The 21,945-nt window shown below is 35.8% G+C and overlaps 2 protein-coding genes across 4 annotated transcripts in view; one reads left to right on the forward strand and one right to left on the reverse strand.

Annotated features, from left to right (window-relative positions):
- The first annotated feature begins 369 nt into the window (after nucleotides 1-369).
- Syn (synapsin) overlaps nucleotides 370-21,945 on the forward strand; it is a 73,545-nt gene continuing 51,969 nt past the window's right edge. The window contains exons 1-9 of the mRNA XM_089737050.1: nucleotides 370-399; nucleotides 4,391-4,478; nucleotides 5,850-5,976; nucleotides 8,248-8,363; nucleotides 10,557-10,760; nucleotides 11,524-11,684; nucleotides 13,000-13,085; nucleotides 14,142-14,268; nucleotides 15,254-15,358. Of these exons, the coding sequence (XP_089593176.1) occupies nucleotides 370-399; nucleotides 4,391-4,478; nucleotides 5,850-5,976; nucleotides 8,248-8,363; nucleotides 10,557-10,760; nucleotides 11,524-11,684; nucleotides 13,000-13,085; nucleotides 14,142-14,268; nucleotides 15,254-15,358 (1,044 nt within the window). The remainder of the gene's footprint in view (nucleotides 400-4,390; nucleotides 4,479-5,849; nucleotides 5,977-8,247; nucleotides 8,364-10,556; nucleotides 10,761-11,523; nucleotides 11,685-12,999; nucleotides 13,086-14,141; nucleotides 14,269-15,253; nucleotides 15,359-21,945) is intronic.
- Timp (Tissue inhibitor of metalloproteases) overlaps nucleotides 15,636-21,945 on the reverse strand; it is a 41,901-nt gene continuing 35,591 nt past the window's right edge. For all 3 annotated transcript variants that reach the window (XM_028184911.2, XM_028184912.2, XM_028184913.2), the window contains exons 2-7: nucleotides 20,984-21,109; nucleotides 20,685-20,767; nucleotides 19,694-19,802; nucleotides 18,210-18,331; nucleotides 17,101-17,219; nucleotides 15,636-16,633 (exon numbers count right to left, since the gene is read on the reverse strand). In XM_028184911.2, coding sequence (XP_028040712.2) covers nucleotides 16,570-16,633; nucleotides 17,101-17,219; nucleotides 18,210-18,331; nucleotides 19,694-19,802; nucleotides 20,685-20,767; nucleotides 20,984-21,095 — 609 coding nt within the window. In that variant the 5' untranslated portion in view covers nucleotides 21,096-21,109 and the 3' untranslated portion in view covers nucleotides 15,636-16,569. The remainder of the gene's footprint in view (nucleotides 16,634-17,100; nucleotides 17,220-18,209; nucleotides 18,332-19,693; nucleotides 19,803-20,684; nucleotides 20,768-20,983; nucleotides 21,110-21,945) is intronic.

Genomic DNA, 21,945 nt, shown 5'->3' on the forward strand with positions numbered 1-21,945 from the left:
TTACTATTGTTAAACTCTCATAATTTTTCAAATTTAATTGATTTTGGCTTTCACCGAATCACTTAGGAATTTGAATAGTTTTTTTATAAACACAAGGGAATTATAATTATAACCAGGTATTGTGGTGGATAGGTTTTGATGGAATAGTTTTTTTTATAAACACAAGGGAATTATAATTATAACTAGGTATTGTGGTGGATAGGTTTTGATGCGCTTTGACGATAATCATTGCTTTTATGCCTACAAGGAATGAAGTTTGAACTTTAAATGCGTGTGCACAGCTATTCTCCAAATTCTTCATTTTAGATGTGAAATTTTGTAATGATTACCAACGAAAAAGATTATATGGGGTGTGGATTAAATAGAACAATGGTACACGGTCGGCTAGGGCCAATTGAGGTATGTCTCAATTTTTTTTATGTTGCATATTCAATAATTTGGTTTTATAGAGGTACTTACACAACAAAAAAATTATTTTTGATTAATCATTACATCTACATATTTATGTATTTCTCAAAGCATTTTTTTGTTATATCGTGAACGTTTTCACGAAACGACGGTAAACGATGTTTAGGAAGCAATTATCCACTGTTCCAAGCGGACCGTAATGTTTATTGGCTTATATGTAGGAGCTATAATAGTGTGGTCTCCCCCAGGGGGCGAATTCATTACGTCCGAAATATTAAACGATAACAATCGACGGCAATTTGTTTTCTGCTAATTTACGCAAACGATGATTTAGTTCAATTGATTTTTTCAAAACTGGAGCGTGTTTCGAGGCACCGGATATCATGTATTTGCTAGAATTCAACACTCAACTCTCCGAATCGATTCTTGCGTAACAGAAAAGCGGCGGATAGACTTGGCTGTCAGCCAAAAGGTAGTTAACGATCTTTGTATACGACGTGACGAATATTAACAGTGTTTTATTATATTTCATCTATACCTGTAAACAAGATACACTTACGGTGTTTAAGAGCACATACGTATAGCAATTTGTTGGTTTGAAACAAATCTTGTAGACTTCGTTTTAGTAGGCGCTGTTTCTGTTCGTGTGTTTTAAAGAATCGAATGCTTCTGTTCTTTTAGATGACAGTCCAAATTGTTATCACTTCCTCTTTTATACGTTTTAATAATTTATTTCTTTGAACATTTTTCAAATTTAGCTAGTATTCTGAAAAAAAAGTTCTTACCTCGTGAAAATTGCTTTGTTTGAGTTTACAGATAAAGGATTTTGCGTTTGTGAAGCGGTTTTGAAGTTTTCCTTTACATCCAATCGAATTTTCCTTCTATTATAATCGATCCTTCTAAATATTATGAATGCGAAAGTCAACTTCTTATGCTTTCGCATTTTAACAACTACACCGAATGATTTTTTATTGCTTCTACTGATATACGAATTCGCGCCAACCTGGTATTAAGTGGTAACCGAAGCCTACAGACATCAACGATATAAATACTTACATCCAACTTGAGACTTGAATTCTAAGTATCAGTTTTATAATATATCGGCTGCCCAGCCCTTCATATCGAAACGCACTGCCTCGTAGCAGAAATAAGTAGGGTAGCGATACCTACCCGAACGCCCTACCACCAGTAATTTATTAGACGATATTTATTGTTTTTTTTTTTTTTGGTGCGATGCTAAAAACGAGATGCTGGTATCATCTCGAACAATTCCTCAGAGCACTGTTTTTCTATATTATTGCGAGCGAAGCTATTATTTCTATATTAATAGATTACTGATTATAGTTTTACTGGTGGTAGGACCTCTTGTGAGTCCGTACGAGTAGGTACTAGGTCTATTTCTGGCGTGAAGCAGTAATGCGTTTCGGTTTGAAGGGCGGGGCAGCCGTTGTAACTATACTGAGACCTTAGAACTTATATCTCAAGGTGAGTGGCACATTTACGTTGTAGATGTCTATGGGCTCCAGTTACCACTTAACACCAGGTGGGCTGTGAACTCGTCCACCCATCTAAGCAATAAAAAAAAAAGCTGCATGTAAAAAACTAGGAAATCTAATCTACATATTAATAAGCAAAGATAAAACAGTTTAATATATTCTTGTGAGTGACAATTAACAATCTATAATTATTAAAATAAAAGGTTACTGTCGAAAGTAATCAAACGTGACTGATTGAATCAGATAAACTATTGATTATCTTGTTATAAGATTCAGTTTCGTAAAATTTATGTGTGAAAATTCCATTTTTTTTACGATTACATAAAGAAGGGGAGAGTAAAACGTACGTAATAAACGAGTGCCAGTCAACGGCCTAGTAATGGATCAACCGCCGAAATACGAGGGTTGGTTGCGTAATGATTCACTGCTCGATGGAAAGAGACGAAGTAAATTGCTTCGGTCAACGAAGCAATGTATTAAAATCAGTGCTCTGTCAGTTTTGAAAGAACTTTTTTTAATGACTCTTTTTAAATTTTTCTGCAGGCTCTGGATTTTTGTTTATCCAAGCTATTGTTTATTCAAGCTAAGCTAAGCTAAGAAAAAGCCGAAAGGCGCCTTTTCTTAGCACTTCGCCGACATGAGAACCCTCTTGTCGTGGCCGCTCGAAACTACATACCCGATCCTGTAGACCGAATGGTAAACAGTCGACGTCGCCCAAATTGTGGGTCGCGTTTCCGATTCGGTGGTAGATTCTGCGAAGCACTGCTCCTGCTAGGGTCAGTGTTAGCATCACTCCAGTTTGAGCCCCGTGAGCTCACCTACTAGTTAAGGTATCAGATTAGGTAGGAAATAACAAAAAAAAAGCATTTCGACGAGCCAAAAGGACAAATCAAGTTTGTGAAAATATTGTGGTTCATAAACATACCGATTTTTGTAAAAAACATATAATTTACGTATCGAACACAAATTATTAATTAATTTATCATACAATTTCACCTCTTGGGAGTCATGGGATGTGCTCACCGCGTGTGATCACCGCAGCCCATACGAATTCGAACTTGTGGCTCAGCAGTATCACATTCGTCAGTCATACGAAAGATCACTATTTCGGGACTAGACCTGTGTCGCATTTTCGGTTATTTTCTAACTTGAAACTTCCTATAAACTAGTGTTAGCTTGTTTGTTTTAAGGAAATATAATACAATAGTATCTTTATAATAAAAGTTTCATCTCTACAGTATTATTACTCAACTAATTCCTATAGTTTTAGGCTGTAAAAATAGAGTGTAATTGATTACAAGCTTTTACATTTGATATCCTATTAAAACACGTTTTTGTATTAAAAGAAAAAAGGAACGAATGTCACGAAAAAGTACGATTTATCGCTCTGATAAATTTAGCCGAAGGGCGACAAAGGGTCGGGACATTATTACATATAGTATTATACATTTATACAATAATAAAGAGGTTTAGGAGTATTGTTGTTAAGGAGTTTTAACACGAAGACTAAGGATATTATTATCAGATCAGATTTTACTGGTGGTAGGACCTCTTGTGAGTCCGCACGGGTAGGTACCATCGCCCCGCCTATTTCTGCCGTGAAGCAGTAATGCGTTTCGGTTTGAAGGGTGGGGCAGCCGTTGTGACTATATGAGACCTTAGAACTATATCTCAAGGTGTGTGGCGCATTTACGTTGTAGATGTCTATGGGCTCCAGTAACCACTTAACATCAGGTGGGCTGTGAGCTCGTCCACACAGCTAAGCAATAAAAAAAAAAAAAAAAAGATCTATTATACAAGGAAAAGGATCCGAAATTAATTTTAATGTGTCGACCGTTTCTCGAACAATACGGACAATTATTTAGGAACCTTCAAGAAACTAAAACATAGGGGTGAAAGGTTATTTGTAATGAGTGACATTTCGCTAAATGCGACGTTTATCTTTGTAATCAATAGTGTTTTTTTATTTGCTACTAGTGGACCTGGCGAACTTTGTTCCGCCACACAGTTTGTTTCAAACACATCAACCGGTCAACTTCAAAATTCTACTATAATTAACCATATTACGTTTAGCTGTCAGTTGCGTTTTGTTATTCCATATCAGTTGCGTTTTGTTATACCACGTTTTACGTCGCGTCCCACGGGAACGTGATAAAAACTATCCTATGTCCTTCTCCTGGTTTTAAGCTACCTCCTCACCAATTTTCAGCCAAATCAGTTCAGCCGTTCCTGAGTTATAAATAGTGTAACTAACACGACTTTCTTTTATATATATAGATTAGTATCAACAGTTTGATGTTTTTAATTGAACTACAATTAAGTTTATTCCATTCATATAGCTGACGAAGTTCTTTTGTTATGATATTTTTTTCAAATTTTTATCTTTAAATATTATATCCCCTGTAAAGTTGCAGTTTCAGTAGGTAGTTACACTAGAAAGATATAAGTATGATTTAAATTAAGGGTACGGTTTTCTGAACAGGTAGCCTCCCCTTAGTTGCTTGTCATCAGAACACTTCGCTTGCTCCAATCCGATCATTGACGCTTACGATACTTCCGCAAAGATTTCCCGAGGTAAGTGAACTACGATTACAATATTCGTTTATATTATCAAACAGAATAATAAATAATCGCATTGATTCTGAGCAACCATTTTGTTATATTTCAATTCAATAGGAATGTTAAAAGTTATTGTGTTAGATAGTGTTCTAGAATTTTCTTAAAGCTATTACAGTATAGTAAGGCTACTTAAGACGTACGTAATATTCCTTTCGCCTCTTTTGTAGATAAATGTATTCAAAATGGAATAACTGTGACATTTTTTTGTTTATTCATCACAAGCTGAATATGCGTACTGTTTACTCTACAATATCTTAAGAAGAGTAAAGTAGAGTCTGGCTTATTGAATATTAAAACAAATGCAGCAAATACAAAACATTAAACGCGAAATGTATGTACAATTGCCGAGTTTATGGTCAAAATCAGGCGGACAAGAATCGTCAAAAAAATACATTAAATGTGGTATTTACCGTTTGAAATAAATAAAAAAAACAATAATATGATGAAATCACTATTAAGTACTTATTTTTATATAAGATCTTTGTACATATATGTACATATTATATAAATACCTATGATCAAGGCAATGGAAGGTCACCTTTATTTAGCGATCTAGGTTAAGACTGTAAATATACTGATTTATGACATGCGTTCTCGTCCAGAGCTTACTTTATTTTCGAGTTGGGCTTAATAAGTTTAATGAGAAGATAAATTGCTACTGTCTGTCAACGAAAATAATTGGACTTCAGATTCGAATTACGGGCGTACTAAATTATCAGCTTTACATTGCCTTAAATTCTGAAAAGTTGTACCCTATTTTGTAAGAGACCGCAAATATATATTGTAAGTATAAGACGTATAAGTAACCAGAAACCGGACCTTTCGTTTATCGTTCTATTTTGTGTCATACCTTTTACATACTATTACCATATACCATCTGTCGTTAGATAGCTGGATATCTGGAATGCTCTGGAGATATTATTCGAATGTTTTAGTCCTCCGTGTTCGATTTGTATCGTGAGTGTTACAAGGGTGAATGTTTTCAACATAAGCAAGACTAGTCTAGATCTAGATCATTCTCGAAATTTCTGGTTCTATCGGGAATGTTCTAGAAATTTGAAGCCATAATCGAAACCAGTATAAAAGCGTGATAATAATTAAATAGGCGATAGAAAGAGAGTTCTATAGAAACGACGAACGGCTCGTCTCAAGTTAATTGTCGTAATAGCTGAATTTAAAATAAATTTGTGTTTCGGTGAAGAATTTTTGTTTATCCTGAGCTTCGGCTTGTAACAAATTTACATGTGTGTAACGTAAATTAATGTTGCAAAAAATAATATTCCTGAAAAGGGAATTCCGACCCGGCTAATTCAAATTAATATTCAGGGGACGTCAAAATAGAGCGGTCCGGGTGTCCTGGGATCTGTGGCCCGCAGGCCGCGACCACATCAACCCTGTCTTTCTCAAGCTTCCGCAGCTCTTTCACTTCCAATGTTAATTACTTGAAAAGAAGGTACGTATTTTAATAAATTAAATAAAAACGTGGGCTGTTGGTATTTCCTTTGATTTTCTGGAGTCGTTAATGTGTTTAAAACTACTCTACGTGTGAATATCGCTTTATTTGTATTTTAGTATTATTACTTATTTATATATATTATACGTTTTGAACAATATCCGTGGTCATGGACGGTCAATCATCCGTAAAAGTGGTTTTAATAATTAAAACTGTTATTCAATTTGCTTGTAATTTTCTTCTGTAATTTGCTTGCTATAAACACTCTAATTTCTTGCATGGTCTTTTTTCTTTTGTTTTAACTGTACTATTACTCTATGTGTATTGTTTCAGTTTATTTTTGAAATATATATGTATATAGTTTTGTTACCCTAAAATAAAATAAAATTATATGTTTAGGCGAAAGTCGTCTTAAAGTATTTTTACTGGCGGTAGAACCACTTGTGAGTCCGCGCGGGTAGGTACCACCGCTCTGCCTATTTCTGCCGTGAAGCAGTAATGCGTTTCACTTTGAAGGGTGGGGCAGCCGTTGTAACTATACTTGAGACCCTAGAACTTATTTCTCAAGGTGGGTGGCGCATTTACGTCGTAGATGTCTATGGGCTCCAGTAACCACTTGCCAACACCAAGTGGGCTGTGAGCTCGTCCACCCATCTAGAAAAAAATAATAACTAAGTAGTATTTGTGAACCAGAATTTACATGCTTTGTTTAGAAATAATTATAAATAAAAATGAATAAATGTCTTCACATTATGCGTATCTAAAGTTTGCTATTAAATTATTTAAAGTATTTATCTATTTAAGTATGTAAATTATTTAAAGTTTATCTACTGCTTTTATTTTTGTTTCTATAAATAGTGCTAATTTAATGCATTTCAGAATACGTATGATAAAAATGATATTATATCCGAGCGTGATATTTGGTGTTGAATGTATAATTTTGATTAATTTATTGTTGTAATTACTATACACAAAAAGAAAATGAAGCTCAACAACCTTTTCTAAAATAAAATACAGTTTTGTTAAATTATTTCACTTAATTACTTTAATAATTTTTTGTATTCATTAAAAGAGAAAATTTATGAGAAGATTTATTGCGAGCTTAAGGCTTCGTCAAACAGAACGCGTACTTAGCGCTGCGTTTTAACGTCGCGCTCTTTTCATGTCACACAAATCACAAATTGACTAGATGAGTCCAACGCTCCTTGACGCAACGCATTCACCAAATCATAGTGCCTTTCGATAGCAGTATGAAAATTTAAAAGTATTAAGATGTCGAGTGATTCAGATGTGGCATTGTATAAGCATGAGTATTTTCTAACTAATTCTTTCGATTTTTCGGGCATTATCCAGTATTCTAATACTCGGATTCACTCGGACGCTAAATGAAATTTGTAAAAAATTACAACGCCTGACGTCAAAGCGTCCTAACGCCGCGTAAGGCGTTGCGTACTTATAACGCTGGCACTCTGTTTGACTGTATATTACCATAGTAGTACAACAACACATCTCGGCGTCATAGCGCGCCGCCAGCTTAACGCTCTTAACGCGCGCTAAGTACGCGTTCTGTTTGACGAAGCCTTTAATGGTTTCCGCAAATTTGTGGCACTGCCGTTGACGAAATTCGCTTCACCGCTGCTTCCTCCACCCCTCGTCCGCACTAATTCAACCTGGCATCCCACCACACCCCTCCACATACCGTGTAACACTCATGAATAATAAGACCGATCGCCAAGATTGTTAATTGTTGTGTTCATTCGCTATAACAGCTACAACAACGGAATTAATCCCGCAATGCATGTAGCTTCGAAGTCTATGTCGTATTCGCAATTCGATGTTGCTGCTTGATATAAATAAGCAATTTGATGACTTTTAAAATGGATAAAGTAGGGTTATATGCACATGTACATTTATTACTGTTCTTTTTTTATTCCACGATAAAAAGATAAATGTTCTGTATGTTATGATTGTCTGACAGAGCTTAGTGAATTTAATTTAAAATGATTACATCAATTGGTTTATTAAGATAAAGTATTTTCAATTGAAACTGAAAATTTTTTCTACGATCGTATCGTTCAATTAATGATACATGATTTTCTCAATGATGAAGATTAGTTCTTAATATTTAATAGAGAACTTAGGCAGGATTAAAAGTTATAGGTGTAAAATCGTGAGTGGCTACATAGTGTGTGTCGGTTTTGTCCCTCCTGTACGTGTCCCTGTTTGGTGGCGTGGCGGTGGGGCGCGTAGTTCAGTGGAGGCATTGCGCAGATTCAGCTCCGGTGATCTGCAGTCGGAGTGCGATGAGGGCGAGGTGGACCCTTACACGGGCCGCGCGGCCACCACTAGTCAACCCAAGCCGCAAGCTCAAAAGCCCACGTCGCAGGGTAAGTCTTAATAATTGAAACTATATAATAATACTAGACGACGACCGGTTTTTTTGTTGATAAATTGTGTTTTTTAGAAATTATTTTTAAATACGAATTACATATTGATAAAATGATGAAATATTCCAAGATCGTTTAGGCATTTTTATGTGGCTTCGGGTAGCTTAACAACGCCATCTGCTGAAATAGCTTTAGTGTTATTGTGTCTTTAAAGCAGTTAGTTGCTCTCAATTACGAAAAATAGTATTATTATTCGCCAATAGATGTCGGGAAGAGTCATAAAGTTGATTATTGAAAACACGAATAAAACAACATTTTCTGAAAATAAATCGTAGCTAGATCGATTTATCGCCCCCGAAATCCCCTGTATACTAAATTTTATAAAAATCGTAGGAATCATTTCCGAGATTCAGATTATATATATACATATATATGTACAAGAATTGCTCGTTTAAAGGTATAAGATTATTATTATTCGAAAAAGCTTGAGGTTGTAATGAATCAGCGATCTTAAAAAGCGATTACACGAAAATTACTGGTGATAGGACCTCTTGTGAGTCCGCGCGTGTAGGTACCACCACCTATTTCTGCCGTGAAGCAGTGATGCGTTTCGATTTGAAGGGTGGAGCAGCCGTTGTAACTATAATGAGACCTTAATCTCAAGGTGGGTGGCGCATTTACGTTGTGGATGTCTATGGGCTCCAGTAACCACTTAACACTAGGCGGGCTGTCTACCAATGTAAGCAATAAAAAAAAAGACAGGTATAATATGTAATGTCCTTTTTTTTTGTCCGTGTAAGCGGGCGACCATACAGCCCACTTGATGATGAGTAGACGTCAGCAATGCCAGGGGCATAGCTAAGTCGCTGCCTACCATTAACCATCACCATTTCCGTAGAAATAAACTATTTCAAGTATACTGAGTAGCTTTATCAATATTTCGAATATAGCAACTGATGGATTGAAGCTTGGTCGTCGTCAACTTAAAAATGAAACGCCTGCCGAATTCGTACCGCAAGGGCCTGTATTAAAATCCCGCAGGCAGATATTAAATTTCTTAAGGATATGCGTACTTAAGTCCAGTTCACGAAGGACACCGTCACGGCACTATCGTCTTTTCTATTTTTACCGCGAATTAGTCCTGCATTCCGATTTAAAGTGTGGGTGTAGATAGTTTAGAGGCTATAAAAATGACTAACCTTATTGCCAGAACTTATAATGATGTAACATATTCTTCCACCTAAATGATTTGATTTTATCCCAGATTCGAATTTCAGCTTTTCTTTGGGATTTAAACTTTTTCTTACAATTTCCTTTTTTTTTAATTATTTTTGAGAATATTGTGAACAATAACTAACGAATCATGTTTAACTCAATTAATTAAATAAACATCTCGTAATTGCATGTTTTCTTATTTGCACACAAAAATCCGACTTTGTTTTCAATTACTAACTTAATACCTTTGAGTCAGGAAACATGATGTTTTACTTATTGCTGCGGTTTAACTTTGTCGATAAATAATTCGAAAACCATTTCCATGGTCAAGCCATATTTCATTTATGTACAGATTTTATTCTCGGGCTCTTTGAACAAATCCTTTGAAAACAATTATTTCGACAAAATTTTGAATAGATTCCAATGTTCGCCCAATGACTGAAACTCGACAGTAATCGCTGATACCCCGAGACTTAAATTTATTAATGTATTATTTTATCGTATTCATTTTGAAAATAAAGGTATTTTTATCATCAACATCAACAGCTACTAAGAAAATGGAAACTCGTTAACGAACAGAAGAGAAAATAGTACCTCACTGTTCTATCTTTGCCCATTTTAAAATAATTTTTTTCAAAGACAATAAATTGTGCAAATTTTTCGGACATGAGACTTTGACTCTCACATAATCTTATTTAGTTTATTTCTTTGTCGTACTATTGGAGAACAAAATGTATTTGTATAGGACCGTAACTTTATTTGGGACAATTCAATTTGACGAGTTTCTTTTTCAATTCAATTTACGACCTATAGAATAAAATGAAATAAAAATACCATTTGAAAAAAAGAAACCTCAACCCGTCTATTTAAATTTAAATATGTTTTTACGTGCAATTTTTTATTATTAATTGTTTTGGAAATTTGAATTTATCAATGACAATTTGTAAGTAGATGTAAATAAGATTAATTTTTAACTAGCGACTGGAGGCAGCTTGGGAGGCTCGTCCGGACCTCCACCAGCGCCGTCTGCTGCAGCAGCTGGTGGGGACCTCTCTCTTAATTTGCGAGGCGGCTCTAGGGGTACATCAGCGCCATCTTCCCCCGCCAAATCTAGAGAGTCCTTGTTGCAACGCGTACAATCTCTCACCGGCGCCGCTCGTGATCAAGGCGCCAATTTACTCGGTGAGCCTACACTAAAATTTCAAGACCCAATTTACAATGTTAAATTATGTTATTTACGTAAATAACCCTTTTTATTGCCATAGAAGTCCAACGGGACCGATTATTCTTAAGTGTTTACTCTGAGACATCAAGCTATCGAAAATTACACAAGAATAATTAAAATCAATCGTTGGACGTTCTATACGCTGTTATTAATACCATATTTCTCCGCCATGGGTCATAGTAGTTTATTCTCGTTTAATTTTCTGGGATACTTCCTCTCCTAATTCTTTTCTTGAATTTTGATCACCGTATTCTGATCCCGCATTTGTTAATCCCCTGTCTATCTCAATACCGGTCTGAAAGGCTGGATAGATTTTTAGATCTTAAGCTTCAAAGTGCTGGGTGAATGTTCCACGTTGTGGCTTGCTTAGCATCTGGCGGATTGTGAGATTTTCGTATCCTAAATGCCCAGGTTTCAATCCTTGTTCGTTTGATTGAATACTTTTATGCCAAAAACACGACAAGCGTGTTAGACACGTTTCGGCATTGGAATGAGCTCGCTTCTACAATGTTTCCAGAGTGCTATGACATGTCTTTCTTCAAACATGGCTTGTGGAGAGTACTGTAATACTAGGCAGCGGCTTGACTGCACCCCTAGCATTACTGAAGTCCATGGGCGACGGTAACTACTCACCATCAGGTGGGCCCTATGCTCGTCTGCATACAAGGGCAATAAAAAAAAACCACGTGCTCTCATATTAAAGCTTATCGTACGATTTAGGAAGTGTAACATCGGTAGCGTCAGTGGGCCGTGGTTACAACCGAGACCGATGTGTGACGTTGCTTGTGGTGGACGATCAAAATACCGACTGGTCCAAGTACTTTAGAGGTCGGAGGCTGCCGGGAGAATGGGACATCCGCGTGGAACAGGCGGAATTTAGGGTACGCAAATTTTTGCAAGGTCCAAGAAACCATATCGGAACAACTAATTGTTAAAGTAACTCTAGATTTGCGTGAATATAATATTAAGATTAAGCGTCCATATAAGTTTGAAATCACAAAAAATCCGACACCAACGAAGCGTGTTGACGACACGACAATGGTAAGCAATGCGACGTTTCTATGGTACCGGAATTCCTGTACGCGTCATCAATAGCAGCTACAGCTATTGTCGTGTGAAAAGCATTCTGTTTAAGTACAAGCCCACGTAATGTAGTCTAGCCTGTAGTACAGACAATGGTGCTAAAAAACTCAGGTTTATTATTAAGAATGTAGATTATTTAACAAAGTTACTGCTATGCAAAGCAAGTCACTATAATATTAATATATAGGTGGCGTGTCAATGTTCTCTGTTTACCTCGGTGCCTCGGGTTATTAATAATTTCTTACGTTTAACCTCCCTTCAGGGGCCCGTGAAAATCTCTTTATTTATACAAAAAAAGTAATTTTATGTAAATACATTTCGTACGACTTTAAGGTTTAATATTAACAAAGTTACAGGTTTGTCGTAAAAATGTGTATTTTAAAATGCTAGCCAGATATTTAGTACCTTCGCTAATCATAATTAAAACTTTAGCGGAACGACTACCTGACCTAATGGAAATTTTATGTGCTAGAGGGTGTTTCGTTGGGAATACTAGCAGTGAACTATAATGATCTGTAGTTAAATTTTTTAGTAAAAAATATAGCGTGGAAATATCATTTAACAGTTTCATGACCGAGATTATCCTTAAATAAGTCTTCTTGAAATAGTTGAAGCATTATTAGGTTATGCGGCGACTCCCTAGCCCATAATAACTAGCAGATTACTGGTGGTAGAACCATTTGTGAGTCCGCACGGGTAGGTACCACCACCCTGCCTATTTCTGCCGTGAAGCAGTAATGCGTTTCGGTTTGAAGGGTGGAGCAGCCGTCGTAACTATACTGAGACCTTAGAACTTATATCTCAAGGTGAGTGGCGCATTTACGTCGTAGATGTCTATGGGCTCCAGTAACCACTTAACACCAGGTCGACTGTGAGCTCGTCCACCCATCTAGGCAATAAAAAAAAAAGATTTATGATATTATATGAAGAGACTGCCGCCTGACCTCCAAAACCCTGATGGGAACCACTTTCGCCAGAGCCTCGTTAGTAATCCAGCAGAAATGCCGAAGACCTTGCAAAGTGGAGGAGTTTAAGTATGAAAGCGGACCCTAGAACTAGACCGGGAAAACGCTAGAAGAAGAAGATTATGATTAATGAAATAATTTTTAATAGGAACTCTCAGTAACTGCGAACTCGGATGGAGCCAACGTTTCCATGGCGGTGTACCGTAGTGGTACGAAAGTGACACGATGTTTCAAGTAAGTGTGTGATTAGTAATTATTTTTATTTCAATATAAGTATTTTTAAATTTTTTCTTAGAATCTTCGTGGACTAAAACCGTTTGAAATACATAAAAACGTTGAGATCGAAAACATCGTCTGCTTTCACTTTTCTGTCAATTTAAATTTAAAAATCATTTAAACATTCATAAGATATACCGAAAAATACAGATCGAACTTTCGTTCGCATACTTTTAAACTCGTTTACGTTTGTCTCCATTGAATAGAGAACATGCATAGTTTCAAGCTTCTGAGTTTTCATGGACCTCACACCTCTTTGTGGGTTTTGCCATATGTTTTTTCATCGGCCGTGCGTTTCATGTTATTGCAAAACTGTATTCTGTTGCATAACATAAAACATAATTATTATTTTTATTGCGTAGATGGGTGGACGAGCTCACAGCCCACCTGGTGTTAAGTGGTTACTGGAGCCCATAGACATCTCATCATAACGTTGCATCACCCACCTTGAGAGATAAGTTCTAAGGTTTCAAGTATAGTTACAAGGGCTAGCCCACCCTTCAAACCGAAACGCATTACTGCTTCACGGCAGAAATAGGCAGTGTGGTGGTACCTACCCGTGCGGACTCACAAGAGGTCCTACCACCAGTAGATAGATAGTTAAAGGATATAACGCTGTTGTAAAAAGTTAACATCTGTAAACTAAAACTGAATAATAAGACATACTGGACATATAGGACTGGTGGTAGGACCACTTGTGAGTTCGCGCGGATAGGTAACACCGCCCTGCCCATTTCTGCCGTGAAGCAGTAATGCGTTTCGGTTTGAAGGGTGGGGCAGCCGTTGTAACTATACTGAGACTTTAGAACTTGTATCTCAAGGTGGGTGGCGCGTCTACGTTGTAGATGTCTATGGGCTCCAGTAACCACTTAACACCAGGTGGGCTGTGAGATCGTCCACCCATCTAAGCAATAAAAAAAAAACATCCTTCCAACAATGTGTGAAATTCATATTTTCAGTTTTGATATACCTTACGTTAATTTTATGATTCCTAATATCTTCGATCTACTTCAGGCCTGATTTCGTGCTGGTGAGGCAAAACGTACGTGACGCTGGCGCCGATCATCGCGCTCTACTGCTTGGACTCAAGTTCGGAGGAGTTCCTTCCATCAACAGCCTCAACTCAATTTACCATTTCCAAGTAAGTTTACCTAAATCTTGTATGACTTGAAATACAAAATATCCCAGAGTGTAAATTTTATCAGCGATATGTATTAAATTATCGCATTACAACAGCCAACTGTTTTTATATTTATCACCGCAGTGTGAACTTATTTATTGTACTTAATTACTCATTTAATTCTAAAAAATCGGCAGCGACAAAATTATTTTAAAAACAATCTCCCGTTACATTACTGCGCTTGAGTATTTGTAGTAAATTAAGAAAATACATTTCATTTTTAAATTCATATTTAAATTTATCACTGAATAGAAGGCATACTATATTGACAGTCTTAATGTTAGTGGTGCTTTTAGGTACCACAAGCACCGGTCACCTTCGTCGTCGAATCCGTCGAAGGGCTCGACGAGTGAATTAACCCATAGACACAGCCCACTGAGTTTCTCGCCGGATCATCTCAGTGGGTCGCGTTTTCGATCCGGTGGTAGATTCTGCGAAGCACTGCTCTTTGCTAGAGTCAGTGTTAGCAACACTCCCGGTTAGAGCCCCGTGAGCTCACCTACACGTCAAGGAGAAGCTGAAATAGCCTCTCAAGGCTATCAGCATAGGTAGGGGAAAAAAACTGTTTGTACATACTATTTTTATTATTTATTATTTTTCTTTTGCCGTTTAGACTCTCCCATGCACAGTTAGGGTCGGCTTTCCTTTGCGAACGTTTAAGTTGAGATGAGCTTAATTAGGTTCAGCCTCGTGTAAGTTTACCTATTGATTATTTTGTTGCCATAGATTCACAGATAGGCCAGCACGTTTTCAACATTTTCCTGTTCGTGTTAAGTCATTTCGTCATTCTGAAAATAATTTCGCAATACTTTTTTTATCGAAAGCTAGTTGGAGCGTGACATGCGGATTAACCATGGACTCGTGTTTCAATGCATACGTGACTGCTATCTTAATTTGGTTTTTATTTCACAATTGCTTATATGTAATACTTATGTATTTATAATAGGATCGTCCTTGGGTGTTTGGACATCTTCTACAGCTTCAGAGGCGCCTTGGACGAGAGAATTTTCCTCTCATCGAACAAACCTACTACCACAACCACACTGACATGGTGAGTAGTTAACAGATATAGATAGATTCTCTTATTAAAATGAATGTGTTTCCTTAGAATCGAAATTTGTTTCACATTCGCTAGTGAAAATGCATATTTAGTCCGACTACAATTCAGACACGAAGTCTTGAGGTGTCTCACTCATTTAACGTCAGATGAACCATAAAATCATTCACCCGTTTATGAATTGAAAAAACAAAAGTTCCAGTTTCAGCTCAGTAAAGGTAACTTTAATAATTCAAGCGAATAAAAAAAAAGTGTTAATAAAACGACAATGTTTTCCATATGTATTTTTTATTTATTAAAAACTAACTATCACTATGGCTTGTTAATTTACAATCATTAACTTAGAAATAAATAATACAAAAAAAAATAACGTTAACGTTACATTTGTCTATAAAGACAAAACAACAATTTGGAAGCGTCCAAAGGAAAATAACAAATTATGTATAATACTTAGGTACATTTTCCAATAAGTAAATTCGTCACAAAGAATCATTTCACTTCCATTCACGTTCAGTCTCTCGAATCGATCGATCATTGTAAATTTTAGTAATAAATAAATGTCCACTCGATTTCGTGGCGCTTAAAAATAACAAAAGTGATTCTCACTAAACGAAACGTAACCGCAGTGCGCTGTAGGGTGACAATTAATATAATGCTAAAGGCTTCGACAAACAGAACGCGTACTTAGCGCGCGTCAAAACGCTAAACTGACGGCGCGTTATGACGCCGAGATGTGTTGTACTACTATGGTAACATACTGTCAAACAGAGCGCTAGTAGTACGCAACGCTCTGTCGCGCCGTTAGGTCGTTTTGACGTCAGGCGTTGTAATTTTTTACTAATTCCAATTTAGCGTCCAGGTGAATGTGTATTAAAATACAGGATAATGCCCGAAAAAATTATAGAATTAATTAGAAAATACTCATGCTTATACAATTCCGCATCTGAATCACGCGATATCTTAATACTTTTAAATTTTCGCACTGCTATCGAAAGGTACTATGATTTGGCGAATGCGTTGCGTCAAGGAGCGTTGGACTCATCTAGTCAATTTGTGTGACATGAAAAGAGCGCGACGTTAAAACGCAGCGCTAAGTACGCGTTCTGTTTGACGAAGCCTTTAAGTTTATTATTTTTTCATTTGAATGTTTCGAATATATCCAGAAGGTACAGTTTAGTGTGAACATCTGCTTCGTGTTAGGTTAATCAAGTCATAGTCATAGTGTTGTTAAAACGTTGAGCTTGCATGCATCGGGTGAGCGCCGGGGCCCTGTAACATAAACCGTGACTCACATCCTGCACTTCAAACATATTCAAAGGCAAGCTGTTTACGCGTATACCCTTTTAATACCCTAAAGGAATGAACTAAAGTATATAAATAGAAGATCGATAAACATCACAGATATTTTGAAGCGTCCGGGGTCTTACAGGTGGTACAGAGTCATGTGATTAACAGGATAAAAGAAAAATACGATGTATACTAAAAAACCGCTTATAAAAATTGAGACTCCAATCTCAGGTGTCCATCTATTTACCCGAACAAATCCATTATCTTAGTTATATCTTCTACGACAATAACTTTCAGTTTTTTTCGATGACTCATCTATATTATTTCTAAATCAAAACTTAAAGAGACAAATCTTTTACAAGACATCGTAGTTCAACTGCTTTATCTGCGTCTCGATATAAAGTAGGTACTATATTCTTGTATTGACTCATAATGCGAATAATGGTTACCTAGTCCAGTGGCAGCGTCTTTCGCGATCGTGAAGGCAGATGCCGTGTCGCTCGTAGCATTCGTTGTAGTTCGTCACGCAAGTGTTCGGAGATTTCGTGCGACGCCGCGTTTCGTGGACCTAAACATGATAATTTTTTTTAATTTTTATTTTTTATTTTTTTTTATTGCCTTTGTTTCTTTCAATTCTATTAAAACGAAAGAAATACACGTATATCCGAGAAAGAAATCGTTGTCTGTAAATTCGGTTTACTGAAGATAGTTGAACGTGACAACGTCATAAGAAAATACGCCTCAGAGCGAGGTAACGCCGCATGAGTCATGTTTTTTCGTGCGTGCAGCCGGCTCCATCGAATTATAAGACGTTATCACGTCAAAAACCTTATATTCGGTTCATTTCAAATGTTATACGTTAATTTTATATTAGAAAATATGATTATCGTCGATCCCGATGAGATTAATCTTTTTAAAGAATATTTTATGTCGTTTTAATGGTCCTTAGATCTTAGACGTAAAATGCGGTATAATTCAACAACAAAAATGTATTAGCATATTGTATTTAATGAAGAAATTAAAAACAAAGTATTATTGCCAGAGTTAATGAATAACTACGAGAATTAATGATTGTTTAGCATTATTTTATCATTTCGAAGAATTGTGGTCGTATAATATCGTAGTAGTTAAACGTAAAACTTCGACAAAGTTTTATCAAACGATAAATTCCTATTAACCGAAGCGATAAACTTTATAGTTTGAAACTGTTCGGCGGACTCGTTCTTTCAATGGTTTTGGTGCATTGTTATATGGTTGGTTATACATGGTAGATTTTATTAAAATTCTTTCTTACTGGCTCTTTTTTATGTTAGACCGTCCTTTACGTATAAATTATGTACATATCTATCATTTACATACATATTATATTTTTTGTGAAGTGCTCGTAAGATAGGAAAGGTTGAGTAGTTGGTCTATTATATTATTTTTATTTATTACAGAAATCGTTTATAGATTTGGTGAAATCATTTGTTACGATTAAAATATACGCATTGAATGATTGAAGCATTTTCAAACCTTTGTTTCGTTAACGTGTACATAATTTTATCTCAAAATTTACCTTACAAGTACATCCTTGTTTGTAAAGAAGTCTGAAGCCTTTTCTTTGACGTGGTGTCACCTCCCGCCATTTGGCAATGTACCCGCAGAGGTAAATATGCGCTTCCAAATGCAACACTTGACCTGAAAATACATGATAATATATAAATAAAAAAGGTGATTTGAAAATTTGTCTTCCGTAATTTATTGTAGAATAAAGCAGCTCCGCGAGTGATCTATGGAAAAACTATTTAGGCGCCTGAACAAAATTTAATGCCCAAAATGTATGTACGTAAGGCGCATAGGGACGTGTACTAGTAATTAATTTCTACGGACGATTTTTGTAATGAATTGATACTTTTTCATTACCTACTAAATTTATTAGCTTAATCTATGTCTATTGTTCAGTTGATCGAGTTCGGACAATTAACATAAAAATTGGCATACTTATCAGAAACTGAATCAGCAGGATACAGATGTTATTTTTATTTTTAGTAAGTAGATTCGATACGAAAGCGTGTGTTTAATTTTTATTTTTAAAGCTATCTTTTTTTATTGGAGATGTTAAATTTAATATAGTTTCAGATTTTGTCACCATCAAATGTGTGGATTAGTGCCTTGCATATCTTGAAAACTATTCTGCTATTTGATCACCTTGATGATCTCAAGCTAAGTGCCTAAGCTGGACCTTAGATCCTGGTTTATTCCCCGTCGGAACCAGTTTCACGAAGAATACTTTGCTGTTTTGTATATAATATTGCTATTTGTCTCATATACGGAAAATCTGATCAAGATTAAGTGCAGAACGCATAATCTATTTTTTCGTTAAACATTACTAACTTTTTTCTAATTACCATATAAACGTACGGTTCCATAGTTTTTAAGTCTTATATTTAGATTCCAGTGAAGTAATACAGTGAACAAGTTGTTTTCCAGTCTACCGGTCGCCTACACAACTATGTAAGCACTTATCAATGAATTTTGTTCTGACAAGTTGTATTTAAGCAATCCCTATTATTGATAAATCCGCGTTGAAATCAAATAACAGCTTTCAGACTATAATGACTGGTTTCTTATGCGCCCTTGCCATATTCATGAAATAACCAGTCTATATAATAATGTTTTAGAGCTACCAAATCTAGTCGTCGGTTAAAAGTTTATTTATTGTTAATCAACTTTAACAAATGATGTCGATTGTTATTTAGTCTTCTCGACTGTTGATTGCAAATAAAATTGTCAAATTTTGATTTCCTTTAGTTGTTACTAACACTTATTTCTATATATTCTGTTCCGAATATCCGTTCTGAATATTGAGCGGTTACCGAAGACAAAGAGAAATAAATACAGAAAATAAGATTGGTAATTGCTACTACTTCGGATACCTAGATGATGTAGTAGTTTTAGCAATTCGACTTAACCATCTTCTGATCAATAGACTAATAATCGAGCTGGATCGCTATAATCTATAATAAAATATAACAAAATTTGTACGCCGATATATAATACCTGTAATAACATAGGTCTCCCTCGGCTGTAGACTGACTCCACAAAGGGACTCATGAGGGGGCGTTAATAACCGGCCGGATCTAAGCGCCGCCGCAGCCTTGTCTGTTGCCTGTGAATAATAACATGTTTCAATGCTCCGATTTATAAACGATTTTAGCAATTACATTAAATTGAGCTCCAGTTAAAGATTTATATTTTAGGATGTAGTATTTTGTTTTGAAGTTTATCTTATTTATATTTATTAATTTTAATGGTGCATTTATGTTACAGTATTGACAGGTTTTTAGAAACACTTTATCTAAAAAAAGTACATATTTTTTTTATTGCCTATATGGATGGATGAGATCACAGCCCAACTGGTGTTAAGTAGTTACCAGAGACATCTAAAAGGTAAATGCCGCCACCCACCTTGAGATATGAATTCTAAGGTCTCAGTACGCACTAATGCTTCACGGCAGAAATAGGCAGGGTGGTGGTAAATACCCATGCGGACTCACAAGAGGTTCTACCACCAGTAAATATTTAAACAAATGCAGACGTGCCGATCTGGATCAATAAAATAATAATAAATTTGATTTCTGAAACAATCATATCGTTAAAGCGCTAAAAAGATTACACACAGAAATCACTGAATAAAAATTCTGTCATAACAATGTTTCGTCAATAGTAAAAGACGGCGATAAAAGTTATTGCCTTGATCGAAAGCTTATGCGTTTTTTATGATAGCATTGTGTAATATATTTTCGTCGTATTATGAAATACTTTTGAGATCATAGTGTTTTATGAGGCATGTTCAAGTTAATCGATATTCTACAATTTAAAACGAGAAAGCCCTCATAATTTTCAAATTATTTGTGGTAAAACACGAGCAGCCATTTTGTTTTGTTGAACTTAAATACTCACTGAAGATTGCTCAATTTACATTGATAAAGTTCGTTAAATTATTTTAATTTGTTGGAAGGATGAAATAAGCACAGAAATGTACACTCACTTTGAAAACGTTTCGAATTTTCACTTTGTAAATGTCGTAGTCATCTCTCCCGCGAAATGTTTTCTGAACCCTGCCGACGATTACTGAAAAGAACTAATCTGGTGAATTTCGGAGCTTTTAAACAAGCGTAGTGGAAAATTTATATTAATACTCCGTTACACATTTTCATCTTTTGATTTAATTAATTAGATCTTTACGATTAGCGGTATCCTTGTTAAATTTACTTAACTCCAAGAAATTGAATGGAAATCTCCGCACCTTTTAATTAGTTTAATCCTCCATAATTGGCGTGGACTTACCAAAATCACTTTTGCAATAATGAGTTTGCGGGTGTTCCAATGCGCACGTGCAGGCACTGGCGACGCGACAGCTCGCTGCCACCAATGCCAATGTCAGCCACCTCATCAACATGTTATATCCGATATCTATAAAAAAACATTTTAAATTATTCAATTATACTTTTCCTTATTATAACAAACTAGCGGCTCGCTCCGGCTCCGCTCGGGTATTTAACAAAAATTTCAACGATATTTGACGTTGTTTTACTTTTTAAAATAAAATAACACTTATTGCGGCATAACTATAATAGTTAGACGTATGCTGTCGCGACACTTTTTGTAAATAATAATGTGTTCTACAAAATCGTAGTACATTATTTCATTCTATCATCAATAGTTTTCGCAGGGCACGCCATGTAAAGAATATTTTAGGTAATTTTTTTTACACCTTAGTTACGTTATTGGAGTTCTAGTAAAAAATAAAGAATATAGCCTATGTCACTAGGGAATAGTGTAGCTTCCAAACAGTAAAAGATTTTTTTAAATCGGTTCAGTAGTTTCGGAGCCTATTCAATACAAACAAACGAAGCTTTCCTCTTTATAATATTATTTTAGTATAGAAAAGGCGAAAAATTATGAATATACTACGTCGCAAAGAATGTTCATTGCGACTTGGGTACGTCTTGTGTTTTGAGTACGTATTCTCTGTTTCATTATTTACTAAAGCGTCTCACGGCTACTCACGTGGTACGCAGCTATTGTCAATTTTGTCTATTAAAGCTATAAAGCCAGGGCATGAATTGTTTTCAAAACTTAAAGACAATCTCGGAGTATTGAGAAAATATTTTATTCATTATGCAATCCTAGTATCCAACGATCGCGGTTAAACTGCATCTATTCAATGTGAACAATAGACTTCTTTATAAAAGAACAATTGCTACAAAATATAAACGTTTGGCAATATACATTGGATCCGGAAATTA

The sequence above is a fragment of the Bombyx mandarina genome, chromosome 22 (genome assembly GCF_030267445.1).
Source record: "Bombyx mandarina strain Sakado chromosome 22, ASM3026744v2".
Lineage (NCBI taxonomy): Eukaryota > Metazoa > Arthropoda > Insecta > Lepidoptera > Bombycidae > Bombyx > Bombyx mandarina.